At 42.0% G+C, this 21,006-nt stretch overlaps 1 protein-coding gene across 1 annotated transcript in view; it reads left to right on the top strand.

The window, feature by feature from the left end:
• Positions 1-255: 255 nt before the first annotated feature.
• Positions 256-21,006, top strand: part of LOC120806535 (NMDA receptor synaptonuclear signaling and neuronal migration factor) — a 38,807-nt gene continuing 18,056 nt past the window's right edge. Inside the window, 5 exon segments of the mRNA XM_040157817.1 lie at positions 256-326; positions 11,650-11,711; positions 12,015-12,956; positions 13,754-13,826; positions 18,580-18,648. Of these exon segments, the coding sequence (XP_040013751.1) occupies positions 256-326; positions 11,650-11,711; positions 12,015-12,956; positions 13,754-13,826; positions 18,580-18,648 (1,217 nt within the window).

Below are 21,006 nucleotides of genomic sequence, written 5' to 3'. Positions count from 1 at the left end.
CCCAAGAAGGCGCTGGTATCGGGAGAGGCACAGAGACAGAGTGATAGAAGCGGAGAAAGGCAGGCGTCCTCCTTTTTTGGGTTTTTTTTTCCTGCATTTTTTGCTCTGCAGGCTCGTGCGTGACCCATCTGCTCCCGGATTTCCCATTACTAACTTTTTCAAAAACGTTTTAACGCTGTTTTCATTGCCGCATCCCTCCGTCCTTCGAGTCTTTGGAATGAACTGCTTTCCTGCCTGCGCCGTTTCCATGTCAGCATGGGAACTGTCGTGTCCAAAAGGAGGCATTTAAGAAACGATGCGATATCTTCTGTGGCGGCAAAAGTTAGGTGAGTGACAACCCGCAGCTCTCCGCCTTTAGACCCGTGCTGGAGCAGCCTCGGCAAGTCTCGGCGGGCAGATGTTAGCCTCCGCGCGCGGGCCAGGTGAAGTCGACATGAGTGGCAGGTGTGTGTGTGTGTTTTTGATGAACGACCACTGCGCTATCCCGGCTGCTGGGCGATGCGCAGAGGGGCTCTCTGCGCTCTCCGCACGTCCGCCGACTGTCCCGTGTAGCCCGGGGCGTGCGGCCGAGCAGGCGCGTGCTCAAACTGCGCTTACATGTAGCCCACCTATGTGGCACGGCTGCCGTGTAATTCCAGCCCTTGGTGAGGACCAACTCGGCTGGAAGGGGGGACATTTGCCCGTGGCGCGCCGGAGCGTTTACCGTTGTTGTGAATGAAGCGTCGTTGTGTAATGAAAGTCATGCGGAGGCAAAGCGAGGGCTGCTGTGACTCACAGTAACCCCGAGACCTGTTTTCTCAGTTTGGCATCACCTAAAACAGCCTATCATCAGCTGTAGAAAAGTAAATGAATGAATAAATAAAAAAAACGGCCCGCCTTTTGATTCTTATTGTCATCCAAAGAAAAGGGGCTTTTTCTGTCTGGCCGCATCGGCCCGAGCGGACGGCGCAGCTCTGAGGCGGGCGAACGATCCGGCTGTCAATGAATCAATCACAGCGATCGATTCGGTCGTTCGCAGTGATCATCGCCTCTCACGGTCTCAGTCACAGGGGACAGTCCGGTAAGTGGCTGTTAATTTATTCAGCCTGGAAACGCAGTGGGGCTCAGGACTGTTTGGCAGGAGTCCAACCTGTTAAGAGCTGTGAACGACTCGCTCGTAAGAGACACGCAGTGTGCGGGGCGGTATGGATTTTTTTTTTTTTCTCCCCCCGCCAAAGGGTCAGATCCGCATCCAGCTGTTATGGCAGCAAGCAGGCACGGGTCTGGCTATCTCCGTCCTGTGCTGGCTGCACGTCTACGAGGCGGAGCTGAGGCTGCAGTTTTCGCCCGAAACGCACGTGTGTCCACATGTCCACACATGAAGTGCAGACACTGGGCTACGATCTTGAGCGAGGTCGGAATACAAATGCAGCGTTTCCGCGCTTCTCCTGTCGGCCCGCAGCAGGCCCCGGTGTGTGACTTTAATTCGATCTATGAGTGACCTTGACTCGTGCAGACTCCAACATCCACAGATGTGGGCTGATGTGCTGTTACGTCATTCTCTCGGCGAGTGTGTATGTGTCCTCCTCACACTACACAGCCTATGCCTAGAGAATGTGAGCCTTCTCCGCAGAGAGTGCAGTGTATGTATGTGCCACCTTGAAAAGAAGATGAGAATGTGACGCCCATACAAAAAAGTGACTCCTGAGCAGGTAGTCTATACTGTAAGAATGTGTGTGTGTGTGTGTGTGTGTGTGTGTGTGTGTGTGTGTGTGTGTGTGTGCATGCGCCTCAGTGTGAGATCAAATCTCAAGGCTCACACATCTACAATGGAAATACTGAAATATTGCACATCTGACACAACTGATAACTATTGAGGATGATCCCTTCCCACACACACACACACACACACACACACACACACACACACACACACACACACACACACACACACACACACACACACACACACACACACACCAATGCATGCACTTATTTAGTTACTTATCCTGTTATCCCCACCTGCCTCCCTCCCTCTCTTTCACACACAAACACAGAAGCACAGGCGCACACAATTCAGAGTTGCATTTTTCGGAGTTAATGGCAGAGTGAACCTTGCCGCCTACAGATGGGGAAATGCAGCTGAATCACATCCAATATTTATCAGTCTTTCACCTGCACACGACCCAATGAATATGGAAGCAAGAATTCACAAGTGGTTTCTCTCCATCTCTCCACCTCACACATACATAAACACACAAATACATCTACATGCATACAGCCAGGCTTGTGTGTATACATGTACCATATCATCAAACGCTGCTGGTTGAGTAGAGACTCAGGTGTGCACACTTAGTCTCCCTCTCCCTCAGTGCAGCCTACTGAAAATGCTGCTGAGCATCAAATCTTTTTAAGTCCTTTCTCTAACCTTCTGTCTTCTGCAAATACTGTACACACACACACACACACACACACACACACACACACACACACACACACACACACTCGTATGTATTTAGAGCCTCACAGGCAAATGACAGCAGGTGTTTGTGTCTATATGAAAGTCTGAGTCAGTTACCATCCCTTCATTTAAACCAGAACTTAATTCTAACCCTATCCCTAAAATCAAGTCTTAATCCTTAAACAGCCCTTTGAAGAAATGCCCTCAGTCTCTAGGTGTAATTCTCAAACACGCAGCAAATCTGTACACATACTGTAAACCCACACTGTACATAAAGTCGTTTATCATTCCTCAAAACTTTTGTAATCCTAGTCTCCTGCACAGACCTGCTCATAGACTGTTACACTTTAATTGTTTGGGAGAGCAATGAATCTCACCCCCAGTAAGTACACTGCATACCGAGAAGTGTCCGGAGGACGAAGACCATCCTCACCAGAACTAATATGACTATTACAGTCATAAATGTCTTCCTCATGGTGGCGCTATAGCAAAAGTCAGGGGATCACCAAAGCCAATAGCATTCATCCTCTGGGAGCCACGAATGTCTGTATAAAATTATATGGCAATCTGTCCCATAGTTGTTGAGATATTTCAGTCTGGACCAAAGTGGTGGAGGACTGACTGACATTGCCATTCCTAGGGCAATGCCACTGGCATGACTTATAACTACTTCTGGTGTGTTAGATCCGAAAAAAACTTACGCGCGCCTTATTTTGGAAAGCACTGACAGACGACCTGTTTTGTCACTGAGGTATGAGGACAAGTTTGAGGACTCCACACAACCAGATTTATAGGAATACATATAAACAATATAAAGAAAACACTAAAGAGACACAGGCTCCTTGTACCCGGGTTTGTCTGTGCCTGTGTCCTCTTCCATGTCTATGGATTGCTGGTTATGAAACAGGTCACACTCTCCCCTCCAGCAGCCCACGAGAAGTGGCGAGCGACCGAGAGTGAGGAAAGGAGAGAGAGGAGAGATTACCTCCGATTTACACGCCAGTATTCTGCGACACCGAGTGAAAAAGCAACTGCTTTGATCTCTCCGTCAGATGGAAAGGAGGGCTGGGCTGCGGTTCGGCTGAAGGGCATCGAACAACAGGGTTCACAGAGCTGTGGGGGTGTGAAAGATGGCATGAAAGATAAAAGGACTGGTTCTTATTGACGGATGCAAATGTTGTTTCTTCATTTATTCAGGACAGTTCACAGGTGCGACGGTCTCTGTTGTAGACCTGCTGTCACTCTGTTCATGGGGTCAAGGGCTGTTACGTAATCGTTTTTTGTGTTTTGATGCCCCCGTGGCGGAGTGAGCCGAGGTCGGAGGCATTGTGTGTGTGTGTGTGTGTGTGTGTGTGTGTGTGTGTGTGTGTGTGTGTGTGTGTGTGTGTGTGTTTTTAAAAAAAAAAAGTTTTCTGTCTGTCCGTCTATCCGATTATCGTGATAGCAATATCCACAGATGTTGAATTTATTTGGACTCAAAGATGAACTAATTAAATTTTGGTGGTCAAAGGTCAAAGGTCAAGGTCACTGTGACATAGTATTTTATACGAGTCTGGATGGACACGGATGTAAACTGCAACTTGACTGGTAGGTGGAGGCATACGACCGCAAGGTGGTAATTCCAGTTCTAGTTATTCAGATTCACTCAAGCTCAACAGAGGGAGACCATTTTTCCTCTTAAATTCTGAGAATCTGATCTCTTCTCTCTTTTCCAAAATCTTGCTTCATTGTGCTTTATTTCCTTTTTTACACATGTAGTTAAAATTATAAACCCAGTATAGTTTAATTTTTAATATGTTCAGTATTGTAATTTGAGCACATCCAACTCCCTCTCCATCTCTTTCCCTCCTGCTTTGGTCAATCAGACTCAGATTAAGACTTTTTGCCATAAATATGCTGAATGAGGCAGATTTTATTGAGTACAGTCTGAGGAATGATTAGGACTCCAGCGGTGTTATCTGATAGTTTGTCTGTCTCTGTCTGCCATCGTGCATAGTTATTCTACGCTCTATTTATTCTTTGACAAAACAATCTCAACTCAAATCTTCTCAGTGGTCGCAGAAATGTAGATGTTCAGATTTTCCACCATTCTAAGCACTTCTTCCAGATTTTAAGTGACAACTGAGACAGCTCCAGAACAAGGGCACAAGTGGACACTGAATGACTGAGTGTGGAGTCAGCTGCTGTTTCCAAGGTCATGAATGGACTGCTCAATTTTTCGTTTTGTACCAAACTATACTGTTTATGTATTTTGACTTTTTTTTTTAAAAATCCGTAATTTTTAATTTTTTGAATTTTAAAAAATTAATTTTACAAATATAATTTTACTTTTTTCTATTTTATTTTCTTTCTTACAATTTTTACAATACACCATAGGTTTTTCGACATGCCACACTAGGAAAAGCACATGTGCAAATAATAAAATCAATAATTTGTGCATGCTGGCTTACTGTAACTAGTAAAGTTTCTATCCAAATTTAGGGCAAATTTTAACAGCTTTTTCCAAAAAATCAGCAACAGAAAATGTGAATTAATGCATCTTTCCATCCACTACTGTTAAGCGAATATTAGGAGTTGGCTGCATCGAGATAAACAGCTGGTGGTGCTAATTCTCCAGTAGGATGCCATGAAATCATTGCAGAAGAAGATTAAAAGAGCAGAGCTCAAATGATGGAAAGCCAAGTGGAAAGCGTGATGGAAATATGCCATTCATGTCTGTCTCTTACATTTATTTGAGGAACATCATAGTCTCACCGCTTTGTTTAGATCTGATGTTTCGGCTGCCGCAATTTTTTGCAAGTCACACGTTTAATGAACATCATGGTTTATTCGTTAAGTCTTTTTCCATCACACTTTATCACATTGGGCTTTATATAAACTTTTTGCGATACTTTTTTTTCTTTCTTTTTTTTTTTTTTTTTTTAAATTTCCGGGGTTCCTACTCAGGTTTATTTATGTGCAAACTGAAAAAGCAAAAATCCAAAACCCAAGTGAATGGAAACACGCATGACAAGTCAAAATGTCTGCTGTGAAAAAGGCCTATTATCCATTTAACAGCTGTATGTTAAATAGGTCTAGGACACTGCAGAGAAACAGAAAAGTGTTGGGTCATGTTTGTGTGTGTGTGTGTACGTGTCTGAATCTGCTCCATCATTCAGAGCTCTATCTGGTTGCAGACGTTGCGGTGAGCCACTGGTGTACTAACATTTTAATCAGCTCCCCGATCGGTTGCTCCTCTCCCACATGTCCCATAATGCACTGCGCTTTTAAGACTGCAATTTACATCCCAAAGTCCCTTCGGCCCTCAGCACGCGCACCCCGCCTCTCAACAGGTCCTCGTCACTCCAGCTGTGCAGTTTTGTGTACGTATGCGCCTCTGTGTTTGCGTTTGTAGGAAACCCAATTCAATTAGTACATCTAAGAGGAGCATTTGATTAAGAAGCATTAAGAGTGAGGAATGTCTTTACTGGGTAGCCCAATGTTTACAGTGGAGAGACACCCAGAGAGACATCAGCTCTGACGATATTCAGACCAGTGGGAACACTGGTCTGATATATGGTCACAGTGTAAAACGACATCAGAATCCACAGGGAAAAGCTATGGGCTGATTAGATAGGGATCAATGATGGAAATGCTGTATGTAGCAGCGTTGTTATACCTGGATCTCTATAAGTGCCTGTAAGTCAGTTTATTAATCTCTGAGGATCCTGCGAGGCTTCAGGGTCCGTTTTGTAGCCATGGGGATCATTTGTTGGTTGGTTTAAATTTAAGGAGAACCAAATTGTTTTAGTTAATGATCATTGATTTTTTTGTTTTGTTTTTTCTTTTTCACTTGATGCCTATTCTCATTACTATTTGACCCAGAATAGACTGTGTGATGTGCCAGAAGACAGGTTTGAACATGGACATGAACAGCTCTTTTGTTTTTGGGGAGAATTTCTTTCAGTGCTATTTGTATAGATTGTTATCGATGCTATTTCCATGTTTTATTTATGCATTTTACTCATATCTTACTTTCCCTCAGATGCAAGGATAAAACTGTTCAAATAAAAATAGAAAAAAATACATGAATAAAATAATGATAAGCAGATAATAAATCAGAATGCTTTACATATGAATATTAAGTAAACACAGTCTCAGAAAAATGATTAACAAGAACACAGATTAAATAATCAGTGTTATCAAAAAGTCAACATTATGGTCCTCCACCAAGACTTGGCCTGTGACACCAGTATAAAATAGTCACTGCATTTTTACCCATTTTTCATATAATAGGGTTAATATTGTGTGTTCCAAAGGATCTATTTATCCAACTGTCTTATTAAAGTGGAAATTTGGATATTTTGCATAGAACTGTATTGATGTCCTAAATCCCCCCCCATTACATGTACTTTGATTTTGCTCCAGTCACTTGGGAGAGGAAAAAGTCCCTTGTTTTTTTTTTTTAAGTTTTTTTTTAAAAGCAAACAGTGGTTTGGTTGCTTGGCAATCCAGATGTGGGCAGACATTTTACACCTGTCCGAGGAAACCAAAGAAAGAAGTTTGATTGATAGGTATTCAAAAATGTGGGTGTAAAAGCACATAAAAAAACAGGACAATCAGGGAAAAAAAGGTCAAATAAGAAGCACAGGAATAAGTAATAAGTAATATTCATCATCTGCATCCATTAATAAGCAGAAGACCAGAAGATAGTGAGAAAAAGGGCATGTTTACAGTTTTGTAATGTTTCCATCTATCAAGTATCTAGTTATGCATCGTTCTGTCTAGATCCATTATGCATCTGCAGAGTGGAGTATGTGTAATTATGTCTGACTTATTCAGCTTGTGAAATGCTAAGTACACTACAGTTTCTGCTGAACTGTAGACCCAGACAAAGGTGAGATATGCTCATGTTCACTCGTGCTCCCTCACTCACTCAGAAGGAACAAAACATATGACCAGACAATATGCAGGAGCTTCAGGTTTCACGTTGATTTTAATCCTTCAGCAACCTCCATAGGCATTAAGCTGCCTATGGTTAAATGACGCCAAGCCGTTTATGGTTAGCATTGAGTTCATTTTCAAAGATTCAGTTGCCTTGAGGAGGAAACAGAATCTGTTGTCAAATTTGTTTCTTACTTCCTCATTGTATTGACTGTGCTTCCTCTGTCTGCCTCTGTTTCCTCAAGTTTACTCCACTTTTCATTTTTTATATGCCCCCGTTTTCTCCGTGCACTCCTTTTCCTCTCTGCTGCACTCACATCCCTCCCCCTTCAGAAACTCCCCTCCCTAAATCGTTTCTTTCCCCAAACCCTTGTCACATGCCTGAGAGCATGCAGAACGAATTTCAGATCTCCCTGTCAAGCTCTTCCTCTTCTTCCTCATTTTCACCTGCACTAAAAGTATCTCTCTCCTGCCACCTCACACACCTGCGTCCCTGATGTGTTGTTGTGCTCACGTACCACGTATGGAGTGGGTGCAAAGCAGTAAAACGGAAGAACACAGCAGAGGCAGGGGTTTTTAGTTTAATGGATGGATTGAGAGGCGTTTTGCTCTGTTAGTCTCAGTTTTCTCTCATATATAATGGATGATGCGAGTCTCTTGCAACATTGTTTGGTGGTGCTAATCTGAGTGCCAGGCCTGTTGAATAATAAAACAGGAGCGCAAAATGAAAATATCTTAGGGACACCTGCTGACTAGAGTGCAGACTGCAATTATCACAAATATCCTTAACGGGGATTGCTGCTTGTTAGATCACCACATGTAGACACAGACACACACACACACACACACACACACACACACACACACACACACACACACACACACACACACACACACACACACACTAAGGCACAAAGATTTCTTATCTTTTTTTTTTTTGTCCTTTCTTCTCTTTTGCCCTTGAATATATACAGGGACTCACATGCACAAAACAAGTTCATGTACACACTCGTACATGCACGCACATCTGATCATTACAACAGAAGAGGTAGAGGATTTTAGGGAAGCAGATGCAGTATTCCAGGACTGCAGCGACATGCATGCTGAGCTATTTTTAGAAGTATGGTGAGGGGAGCTGGATGGTGTCGCAGCATGTGCAGAGCTTTCAGTCCTCAGTAACACCCCCAAACTCCGAGGGAGTCTGGTTTACTTTGGCAGTGGTCTTCACCATTCAGAGTAAACAATGGAGGAGTCAGAACGACTCTGCAGGCACAGAAAAACATTTTAATCTCTAAATGTTGCACTACAAAAAAATCTAGAAATTCAGTGGAAGTGAAAGCTCCAGTAACCTATATTTTCAATCAGTAAGTTTTTAGTTTTACCTGAAGGGGTTCTGTATTTTAAAGTGTTACTTATTATGTTTGCAGTTCTAGCGTAGCAGTAAGAAAGACTTGTGAATTGTGGCCTAAACTGCTTCGGGTAATAAGTGAGGTAAAATAAGAACATGGTCATTAGTGTTAGGTAATGAACACTTCACACTTTTTAATAACACTCCTGCCATACACACAAGGCACGCGCAGAGCTGACCAAAGTGGGATAAATTGTAATCCTTAAGATTTCGGTCCCTGTTGATTTGGCAAGACTCGTGGTTACTGATAGTAACAGCAAGTGTAGTTTAACACTATAGCAAACACTCACTGAGTTTGGACTTTGTTAGACATAAAGCAGAAGACCAACTGGTGTAACTGTTTGCAGTGTAGCCAAACAAATTGACATTGTCTTAACAAAGAAGTCAATCAATTATCTGCCTATTTTCATCATGCCACGAGCAACTGCGATCTGATTTCATGCTGCGCACGGTGCGAGTAGTTTTCCTCACAGCAGCAGGACACTGTAAAAGGACATGTTGAGGACTTGGAGGTGTACAGCTTTTCGCCTGCAGCCCTTTATCTAACAGCTCACTGTGGCTGGGCATGATACAGACAAAAAATGTCATAACACAGGCAGAACAACTGATTATCGCTTGTGATTTTTGTCTTTTCTTCTGTCTTTCTAATGGGGTCCACACTTTCCCTAATGCTGGTTTTGTTGAGCTCTCATATAAGGAGCAGACTTTGGTGGAGGATCTCAGAGTCTCAGTTCTAATCAGGTAGCTATAGTTAATCGGGCAGGTTATTTATCAGGAACACATGAATATAAACTCAATAAATTATGCATAATGCTTTTTACACCAGGTTTTTTTTTTAAAAACAAAACAAGTACACCTATTCTTACCAGGTCTGTTAGTCTGCCTTTTCTAGTAGATCATTAGCGGTAAACTCATTGAAATCTCAGTAGGTTTGCATAGAGTGAGTATTCTGTAATGCAAAATTAGAAGTAACTACAGGAGTCTGTTGTTAAATAACAGATAAAATCCGCTGCAGTATTTCTTCTAAAAAGCACTGGAGGGAAAGTATTAAGTCTCATAAACTGAAAATAATTACTGGTACCAGTGCATCAAAATTGTACTCTTGTAAGTGTCAATTGTAATTTGTTAGACAATAACGCACAGTTTCTTTCAGTCAGTTGGGGAAATGACAATTTCATCATGATCCTTGTAGGAATAAATTCATATTAATAACATACAGTATTAGAGTTACTCACATTTTCTCCTTTCCTCTCCTCTTAATTACTGTCATGATTTGTCATTCTTAATAGTTATTGCCGCGGTACATTTCCTCTCAGTTAGTACCCCGATTGACACTGAAAGCGTGTCTTCAGAGTTACGTCTTTCTTTTACCCTGTCTCTCTGTGATCCTTTCCACTCCTGTGACGCACTGACTAGAGTAACATTGGGTAGTCAGTGTTGTTCAACTGCAAGGGGGCCATTTTATTAGAAGGGAGAAGCCTTCTATGATATTGAGTTTTAACTAAATGTGGCTGAATGGGTGTCTTTAGAGTATTTTTCTGTCTATTTCTTTGTGTGAGTAAAAGAAAGAGCAAGAAAAAAAGAAGCTAAGCACCAGATGCAGTACTGTGGCTAAGGAGCTCACAACATTGATTTTCAGCATATTCTAAGCAATCTTTCTCAGCTGGACCGCAACAGAGGGGCCAGCCCTATAAACATGAATGTCTGTGGCTAAGTGAGTGAGTGATAACGTTACACCATTGGTCAGCCGAATGCTGCGTGACTAAGTGCTGAAGTTACACCTTTGGTTGTTGCGCTTTCAAAAGGAATAGGCGCAAACAGTTTCCATTGCACCATGAGGGGAATGTTTACAGGCAGTGTTGTCAACTTAAGAGCCTTTGTCACTAGATTTACAGACTTTTTTCACACCCCTTTAGTGACAAAAGCACTTAGCGACAAATCTAGCAGCTTTTTTGGCAAACCTTAGCTATTTGCCGTAGAAGAGAGTCGCCAGTATTTCCCCGCGAGCGCGAGGTCGGGCTTTCCCTCCGCAGGCAGCCCTCTCCTTGTATCTCATTCGAGTGACCGCACGGCAACTGACACGGACGTGCATGAGCCTCTAACTTTCTCTCTAGGTGATAATTTTACCGGGAAATATAGCCGACGTTGTCTTTAAATTATGTATATGGTGATTTTGTCAGACAACTTCGTGGTTATAAAATCAGGATTTCAGCAATGCAGAGCAGCAGCTTGGAAATGGCTTGGAAGCGACTGCTGGTTAACATGTAGTCTTAATGGGCTTCATTTCAGTCACGATATCATACTTGTTCCGTTGTTTGAAAACAGAAACAGAAGAACATGTAAATGAGAACAGCTTCATTGGGAATTTGGCTGAATTAAAATACTGTATACGTGAGCAAAGAGAGTAGGAGAGAAGCAAACAGAAAAAGGGCCAAATACTAGGCTTTGACCTAATCTTGTTCAGTTGCTTTCAAGGTTAAGCATTCTTCTTGACACAAAGACACAGTATGTACATCCACATAAAAATTGTGTGTGTGTGAGAAACAAGAAGATAAACATACTGGTCTGCAGGCAGCAATTACACCCACCAACGCAAACTGAGGTCACACTGAGAAATTAAGTCAACCTAAAACAATCCTTCTCTCTGTCTCTTCCTGCTGTCTCATACTCTGTCTCAGTCTGAGGCTGCCTGAAGTGTGGAGATAAAACAGCTGCATCTTAATCTGTGGGTGGCACAAGCCTACAAAGAAGGCAATTAGGTTTATAATTTACAATTCCCTTGCCCTTCTCTCCCCTTTCTCATTCACCCCTCCTTTCCACCCCGGAATTAATTAATTATTAATGTGTGTCGTGTGTGTGTGTGTGTGTGTCCCCACAGAGCAGCGCGAGCATTTGGAGAGAACCTGTCCCACACACACTCTGAAAACCGAAACGGATCAGGTCAGCGTCTCTGCCATCCTGCCATTTGTCCATCCCTCTATGCTGCTCTGCTAATTCCTTTGTGGACTTCCACCCTTCCTCCACCTGCTTCACCTTATCCTCTGCTCAAATGCCGGCTGCAATCATTAGTGTGTCTACTACAGAGCTGATACACCAAGAAAATGATATTATCCTCTGTGTCATCCTCAACTTGTCTTCTAATTTTCCTATTTCTGTATTTTCCTTGCTGCATAGGCATCTTGGTTTATTTCACATTCTCTGACAAACATATATATATATTCGTCTTTTCCACCTACATTCTAGCTCATCTTCTGTGTGAAACCTTGGTGGGTCCGGACCCAGAGTCGCCAAGTGACACGATTGGCCCCAACAACAACAACCACCCCCATCTCTGCACCAACACTACCAAGGGCTGTAAGGAGAACACAGAGCCCAGCTTGGTAAAACAGCCACTGGGCTTGCTCCAGCCACCTCCCCCCTCCATCACCATTTCTACCAAGCCGGCGCGGTTGTCCCTTGAGCGCAGCTTCTCAGCTGAGGAAGACCAGCAGAAGTGTGTCGAGTGCACCCTGCAGCCTGCCCGCGTGTACACCATCACTACCCAGCACGGTATGCTGATGAGCAGCGGCCGGGGCAGCAAGGAGAGCCTAGAACTGGACGTCCTGAAGGAAAAGTCGGGGGGTGGCGGCGTGGGATCCAGAGGTGGCTTGATCCAGCCCTCCACTTCCCCTTCTTCCACCTCTTCATCTCCGACTCAGTATCACCACGCCAGCAGCGGCCGTGGCACCAGCAGCTGTGGTAGCAGCCACCACCACAGCAACCATCACCACAGCAATCATCACCATAGTAACCACCACCACCACGCCATCATGGGCACCAATGCGCCCTCCAGCAGCGGAGGAGGCAGCGGGGCAAGCGGAAGCAGCAGTAGCAGCCAGCAGCAGCAGCAGTCTCTAAACGTCGCCGGTTCCCACTCCCATCATGCATCACACCACTCCCACCACCACCATCACCTGTCTCAACCCATGCTGCAGACGTCTGTCAGTGCCCACAACATCCGCAGCTGGGGCGAGGGTGGAAAAGGAGAGGCGGAGTGCAGCGGGCTGGCCTGTGACTCGTGCAGTGGCGCCCCCTCACGGAGCCAGGGCTCCCTGGACCTGGACAGTGCGTCCCGAGAGGCAGGCAAGCAGCACAGACGCCTAGAGCGGATGTGGAGTGTGGACCGGGTGACTGGGCTGGAGAGAGGTGAGAGGGCGGAGGACAAAGAGGAAGGGAGAGGCGCTGAAATCCAAACAAGGGCGGGAGGGTCTAGCGGGGCTGTTCATATGGCCCTGTGCCTGGGATTGGTGGCGTTTTATATGACCAGAGATGAAATAGCATTTGACTATTTTCAATCATTTGCAAGAGAACTCACAGTGAACATCCATAAAGGGTCCATTTACGCTTGCTTCCCTATTAGTCTACTTCATGTGAGAATTTAATTCTATGTGTTAGTGATAACTGTAGGCATTTTCTAAATTTTAGGACCACTTCAGTGAAAAAAGTATCAAATCATACTTTAGTAAACATTTAGTGAGGAATAACTAAGAAATGTAACAGTTAATTTTCCATTCTAAGTTACTTTAATGTGATAAAATCAGTCCAGTGACATGGATCATACATATACCATAGGCTTAGTGTTTGGATGAATTAAAGTAAAACATACCTTAAAAGTGAGCGAGTATTACATTAAATACAACACACTTTTTCAAATCTATATCCTCTCAGGTCTGGTGGGGATTGAGGGTTTGATGTTGGATGTGACGTGGTGGTCTGTAGTTCTGAATCTTCGTCTCCCCGTCTTTTTCCTCTGCTGTCTCTTCCTGTGTGTCTCCCTCTCTCCATTTGTGGAGTGGTGGACTGTGAAGTGCTGGTGCTGTTGCTGGTTTTGTGCTTTCATATTTCTTATAAATTTACTTTGACATTTGCCAAATATGGCAGTAAGATTCTTCTTTTTTCCCCCCTCTTAACCTTGGTATCATCATTTTTCTCTCTGATTGCAGAAGATAATAACTGGTTCCCCAAGGAAAATATGTTCTCCTTTCAAACTGCTACAACGACCATGCAGGCGTGAGTGTCCAGCCTTCAAGCACACATATACACTTAACATGTACACAAACATACATACACGCACACGAAAGGTCGGGCTGGTGTGTTGAAAATCAAACTTAACGGACCATACCTGTGTTTTTGCATGTTTTAGCTCATTAACTGTAAATTGCATACTTTACATTACCTCCAACCATTTGCTATAAGTTTCTTAGATTGATTTCCCTCCTTCTAGGCAGCCGCTGATTTTTTACTTCAGCAAGCTATAAAATCAGCTTGCAGACCCTTAAAGCTTGCTCAAGGAGGGCAGTCCATCAAAGTGAATATTTTGTCAATTTTATTTATTCATTCATTTATTTTTTGTTAAAGTTAAATAATTAATGCATGGTAACGCAGTTGGCAAGCAGGATTTATTCGAAATCTGTTCTTGCTGATGGATTCTAGGACAAATCGTCATTATCACTTCTACAACATCCAAGTCTGCTTGTTTAACCCTTAGATTTGATTTGTAATTCAAATACAGTGATAAGTTGACAAGCAAGTCTCAAGTATCTGCAAGTTGATTTTTCATAGTGTGGTGAAACCAATAATTCCCTAATTAGTAATCGAACTCAAAAAATATATACTTTGAAAACCGCAGGCAGTAATGTAAGCTATATGCAGTTTGTAGTTCATGGTCACAAGCAAAACTAACAGTGTCTTTGAAAGAAGTTAAAAAAAAGTGTATGTGAGTTGAATATGAGCGTGTGCTTTTGTATAAAGGGGCTTGAGCTTGCGTGTGACCTGAGGTTCTGACCTCAGATCACCTGTAGCTTTAAAAAGATATCTAAACTCACAACCACTTCACATCAAAACTTAGACTCTCCAGCAGCTTACAGCAATCTGTTTCTGCCTGACTTTCATTTTCATTTTATCTCTTTTTAAATGTTAATTTTGCCCTTTCACCTTTCATCTTGTATTAGATGCTTGTTAGACAATGTTCAAAGCGCAAAGTCTGACTCAGTCAATATATAAGCGCTTGTCCATTTGGCCCATTCAATACACAATTATGTGGTGTTATGAGTTGACTCTTTATTCATGGAGTTCAAATAATGACACATTCTTTTCGCCTGTCTCATTATGCCTCTCCCAGTTCTTCTCTCTGTTTCCTGGACCCATTGCTGCCTAATCTGTGTTTCTTTTTCTCTCTCTCTTTCTCTTCTTGAATGCTTATTAATCTTGGGACACTCAAACAGGATATCGTGAGTATTCTTCCCTGCCTGCTTTCTTTCTTTTTTTTAATTTTTTTTTTAGCTCGCTTACCTCTTGTCCTGCTGTTCCTTACCTCAATGTCTACCATTTTACCTCCATCCTTGCACTGGGTGTTTGAGTTACAGCAGAAAACACAATGACCACAGTAAGTTAAATAAAGGGAGTTTACAGTATATGTTTGTGTGTGGGTGGATAGGTAGTTGTGAGTTGTTTACAACAAATTGCAACTTATTTTCTTTCTTCTGGCTTATACTAACCAGGACAGATTATATAATGCTCTTATTGATATGGAAAATCGTCTAAAAAAAATTTATGTTTTTCAATAATCATTTTCTAATTGACAGTTATGGATTGTCAGGTAGAAAAAAAAGCCGAAAGGGGAAATACTGAGTTATAGGATTTTCATGAAACAGCGGTGATAAAGACTTACTCAGCTGCAGTGGATTATATCCACTGCAGCTGAGTAAGTCTGCCAAGCCCAAGTCAGGAAAATGTCCGTCTGTGTGTTGGCTGACCTAAACCCTGTCAGTTCACATCCAGCCAGCAGCCCTATCAGTTTGGCCCGTGTGCACACGTGCATGCGCACACGCACACGCACACGCACATACACACACGCACAGTGATAGATAGAGTTTGGCCATTTAACATTTTTGTGGCACTAATGTTTGTGCTCTAATCCTACTGCACAGACATCACTTATTATCACAGAATCTGTGCTGGCTGACTTTAGCCATGTTTGGCACTAACTGTGGCAATTGGCTCTAGAGAGATTTGTTCAGAACAAGTATTTATAGTGCCAACGTGTGATCCGTGGTGCTATCTGGTAAAACTATTTTATCAGTTGGAGTTTAAAAAGAAATCAGTTATCAGTCAGTTTTAAAACTATTCAATAAGTCTGATAAACCCTTGGTAGATACATATGCAGTATGAAATTTGTTGCATGCAAATCGTTAACTTTTGTACATAGTGTATAACCTTGCTGAGAAGTTAGTTGAGCAATCAGATGAATGCTAACATTGATAACACTAATCGTGTATTGCCAAGCCAAACATTGACATTTCATACAGCACACCCCCTGCTCCAACCACACCTTGCCTAACTAAACCCAGCTAACCCAAGCTTCTCTTAAACGCTGATGTTTTTCAAGTTCTCTTTCTTGTGTTGACTGAGCCAATCTCTGCCTAATAGCTCAAAGTAAAGGTTTGGGGTTTATTCAATTTTTTTTTTACAATAATTATGGGATACATCTGGTGATATTCTATTTTTGTTCTTATCTTGATCAAATAAAATCATGAAAAGACCAAACCAACAATGAAGTGAACCTACTGACAAGAATTGTCTGTGTAGCCAGAATGCAGTAGAGCTTATTCCTCTGTGCCATAGAGCCCCATTGTTGTCCAACAAGACTAAGAGTCTACAGTCACAGTAGCAGCTCTGTGAGGCTGTACTTAGGCACAGCAATGCTTTGAGTTAAATGCCCATGATAGCAAGACAACATGCTAACAATGATGCAGACAACTTGTCAATATTCAGCAGGTACAGTGTTTACCATGTTTACTGCCTTAGTTCACCGATAATATCTAAGTTATTTGTCCATAAACCAAAAGGACAAATTCAGATTTGGACTGAGCGACTGACATCGCCAGCCACAGTTAAACCGCTAGCATAGCTAAAAACTACAGTATTTAACATACATCAGTGGGCCATACCATTACTCGAAGTAACGTGTTCCTCCATTCCGATCAGAATGGGTAGCGTAACTTTTTTGAGTAAAACCTGCAGACACCATCCTGATGATGTCATAATGCACAATCGCTCCAAATGTATGTTAATATATATGGCTAAAATAGTCTGCAAATTATGCACGATTTACTCTTGTTTGAGTACTTACTTTAGTAATTCATAAAAGCTATGGAGCCTCGCTGTTTCAGGTACTTAATCAGCCTTTTTTGAAACTGAAACTATAAATTTGTGACAAGTTTTTAAAGATTTATGTCTTCAGTTTGTACAACAGGGCTCAGCCTTTTTAACGGGATTTGTTCACACCAACAAAAATATAGTATAACACCAACCTTTGACAGTAAGGAGACATGTTGTTTTGGGGGAATTTTGCTAACTACTTTCCTCTAGTTACCCAGAGTCAAAGTACCCACAGTAGAGTATTGTTGAACACACAAACTATTATGTTTAGCATGGTTGGAGATGCTCTATCTCTAGCTCTGTGTCTGTTATGGACAAATGTTAATCACCTTCACAGGATTGTTGGGTCATATATTTCCAGGTTAACAATATTTAAGTCTGTTGAAGACATAACCACACATTGAAAGTGATGAATTTCACAACATTTTTGTACTTTGACACATGAAAGTTCAGAGTGAACCCAGTGGAATAGCTTTCTTCTTGCCAGATCATTTTCCAAGTTTCACAGTGGCTGACTTAAATGAATTGCAGGCCTCTACAAATACTTTGCTTTCTTTGCTGTAGACCTCTTGTTAACTGGATTATAGCTTTAACGAAAAAATTTAACGAAGAACCCTCGTGTCAGATCAGATGTATTAAACCCACAGCGTTGGAGAATGTGCACTTTTTCGAGTGGAGCTGCTAATTTAGCCCAGACCTCCAGTTGTTTAATCAAGCTAGTGTAAGCTCAAAACCCTAGGGCTGTAGTCAACCAAAGAAAATCTTGGTTGATTGAAATCGTACCTACTTTTCAACCAATTGACTGGTTGAGGGGTCTAGATTTAAAAAATTGGCACAAGTGCACTGGGTGCACTCTACCTGGTAGCCTTATTAGCCTATATTATAAATAAATATTATTATAAATAAACATAAAAAAAAGTTGTATCTGCAGCATATTAAATAATCTTAACCTAATTATTTTAACAGATTCAGAGCCGACCAGCTTGCACCTGCCCGTATTCTTATGACTTCCGAAAACAGAACCAAATCAACTGCTGATCCCAGCACAAGAACTATTGAGGAATATATAGGAATATATACTTTCTCCTCAGAAAGTACCATCAGCGATTGCCCGACCAATAAAAATTTGGTCGAACGAGAACATATCGACAAACCAATCGACCCTTCGACCGAGAGAGTACAGCCCTACAAAACTCAACGTATCTTTAAAGTGAACATGAGGATTTACTAAAACAAGCATGAAAGTATGAAGAATTATAAAATTCCCCCAAAATGAAGTCTCTCTTTAAGAATTACATCTCAAGTGGAAAGACTGAAAAGCCTGTCACAAGATCAGTGTTCCCGTTGGAGGATGGATTACGTCACATGCAGACTGGCACATTTGTTGCAGGAGTGAACAGGAAAGAAGATCTGAGCTGGTGATGTGTTTTAACTTTCTGGTCTTCATGGTCAAAGCTAGCTGCTGCCTACCCACAACAGCCTCCCCTTCACAGCCAAATAAACCCTGCAGCTAAAAGCCCTGGCATCAGCCTCCCTGCACTGTCCTACCCCTCGCTACACAAGCATTCGCCTTCTCTCATCCCTTTAATACTGTGCCACGTCCTGGCAGGGCTTTCCGGGGATTTGTGCAGAGAAAAAGGATAGTGAGGGAACAGGATTCAGCAGAAGTCATCCCGAGGTACGACGTGTCCCCTGCCAGGCTGTGATGTGCTTGAGTGCTGTTTGTGCTCGTTTCTGCCTACAGCTCCTCTGTCCCTTTTTTACAGCTACATCTAGAGTCAGAACGTGGCACTCGAAGGTGTGAGGACGTCGGTAGCTTTCGATAGGACCTAAAAGGATCTGCTTACTGGATGCCCTGCTACAGTGCCCCAGTTTCTGGGCCAGATTTGTACTGGCAAACACAATGAATCAGATTTTTATTTCTAGACAAAACTGAAAAGACCCAATGGGTATGCTGTATGGGTGGTTAACAAAAGCTTTAAAATAAGATAAATGTACTCGTATTGGTTGATAAATCATAGTGCCCATCTCTCCGAATGGCTTTGTCAAAAGTTTTGAAAGTTGGGTTGCATAATATGACATTAAAGTCAGAAAAAACAACATTTGAAAGCCATTGGAAACACGTAGTGAGATTCTGTAACACTTGGAAGAGAAATTACATCAGTAACAAGTTCTGAAACCGTTCCCCTCGGGCCCAGATGCCCTTTCACACAGGGGCAGATGGTGAATGTGACACCATGCAGTACATCTCAATTCCTTTGACATCTCAGCGTCATCCATCTGCAGTGTCAACGTCATTAACCTTGTGTGTTATTTCATTCAATATTAGTGATTTGAACATTTGGAAAAATATAGCAGAACAAACTTTTAGGAACAGTACTGCCTCCTTGCACTAAAAATCCACTGGAAAATATTCTGCATTCACCTGAAAATATCACTTACAGAAAGATTATATCATATCACACTAAGGCCACATTCATCTTAAGGCAGTCAAATTTTAAAAGGCATTCCAATTGTGGTCCTTTATCCTAACTAAGCTTATTGTTTGACCACTTAAAAACAGATCAGACAGAAAAACCATCTCAAGGTGAATAAATTAGAAAACACCATGGTCTTGTGTTCAAGTGTGGACAGGGGAAGTCACAAATGAGATTTCTTGATGAAACAACATATGATGTATTCCAGATTGGTGAAACTCTTTGTTTTTCAGGCCTATTTCTCTATAACTAACAAACAACACTTTGAAAACAGCAGAGAGCTTCTTTTCAGAAGGCACAAAGCTTTCGTATTTTGTGTCATTTCTAGATGGCCAACGTTAATAAAGTAAAACACTAGTGCGGACGTGTATAGGCTTTAATGTAGACATGGACAAAGCCATAGAGAATTCCAGAAATGATTATTTTCATACAGTAGCAGTCTGCAGACAGGGCTTCTGTCAAGAAGCAGTGAAGGCTGAGGATGATCCTCATCTGCTCATAGTTAAGAGTCCTGTTGTGTTTGCTTTGGTGGACTGAATGTGCTCAGTTTTGCACTGTGTGTAAATCGAACATAATAATGAAGACGTGTTGAACTATAGTTATAAAGAGCAATTACTATAGGTAAGCGAAGAATGTGGTTATTTTCTTAGGATTTTTGAAGTCTCAGTTTCTATAAGTACTGCCGCTCTGACTGATGCACCATTCTAGTTGTTGCTGATCATGCAGTTCGTCTTACTGAATATGTTGTTTTTCTTTGTAAATTAAATGCATCATTCAGTGTCCTGTTTAACAGGGAAGAGATACTTTCTTATACCTGTACTGTTTCACAAATTGACCTTTGACTGCATCACTATAATCTGTTCCTGGTCCAGAAACAGAGTTGTAAGGTAGCAGAGGAATGGAGAAAATTTGCGTTACTAATAATTTAGGGGATAGTTCACCTCTTTCAAATTTTATTATAGTTGGAAGCCCATACATAGCAGAAATAGCAAATGGAACAGGAGTACACCGTAGTAAATATAATAATAATAATAGGATAAAATATGGAACTTGTAAATAGGTAAAACAACTTTTCAGATTGTCTTTAGTTGGAGATGGAGGTGGAGATGGTTTCTCTCAAATTTCCCCCTCTGTCTAAATCTCATTAACTGTCTCCACACGTCTCCTCTGTTGGCAGCTGCACAGGGGACTCAGGGTGAAAAGTTGACTCAGTGTGTTAGTGTGTTTAAGATCTCTTTAACAAAGTACAAAGGAAGTAACAATGATGTTGCTCATCTGGAATTGCTAGTACTACTGTATATTTGCTCCTTGTCAGCCATGTTTTGGCATTACGAAATTAGTTTTGCTCATAAAATTGGCAGTGAAATTCAGTTTGATGTTGCAGGTTAACTCTTGTACTGCGGAAATTTTATGGAGGTAAACCAACGTTTCTTTGATTTTTCTGTGCTTCTCTACTGCCAGATGTACATGGATATACTTCCCACTCACACACACACACACACACACACACACACACACACACACACACACACACACACACACACACACACACACACACA

Source organism: Xiphias gladius, chromosome 20 (assembly GCF_016859285.1).
Source record: "Xiphias gladius isolate SHS-SW01 ecotype Sanya breed wild chromosome 20, ASM1685928v1, whole genome shotgun sequence".
Lineage (NCBI taxonomy): Eukaryota > Metazoa > Chordata > Actinopteri > Istiophoriformes > Xiphiidae > Xiphias > Xiphias gladius.
This window is presented reverse-complemented; position numbering and strand designations above follow the sequence as displayed.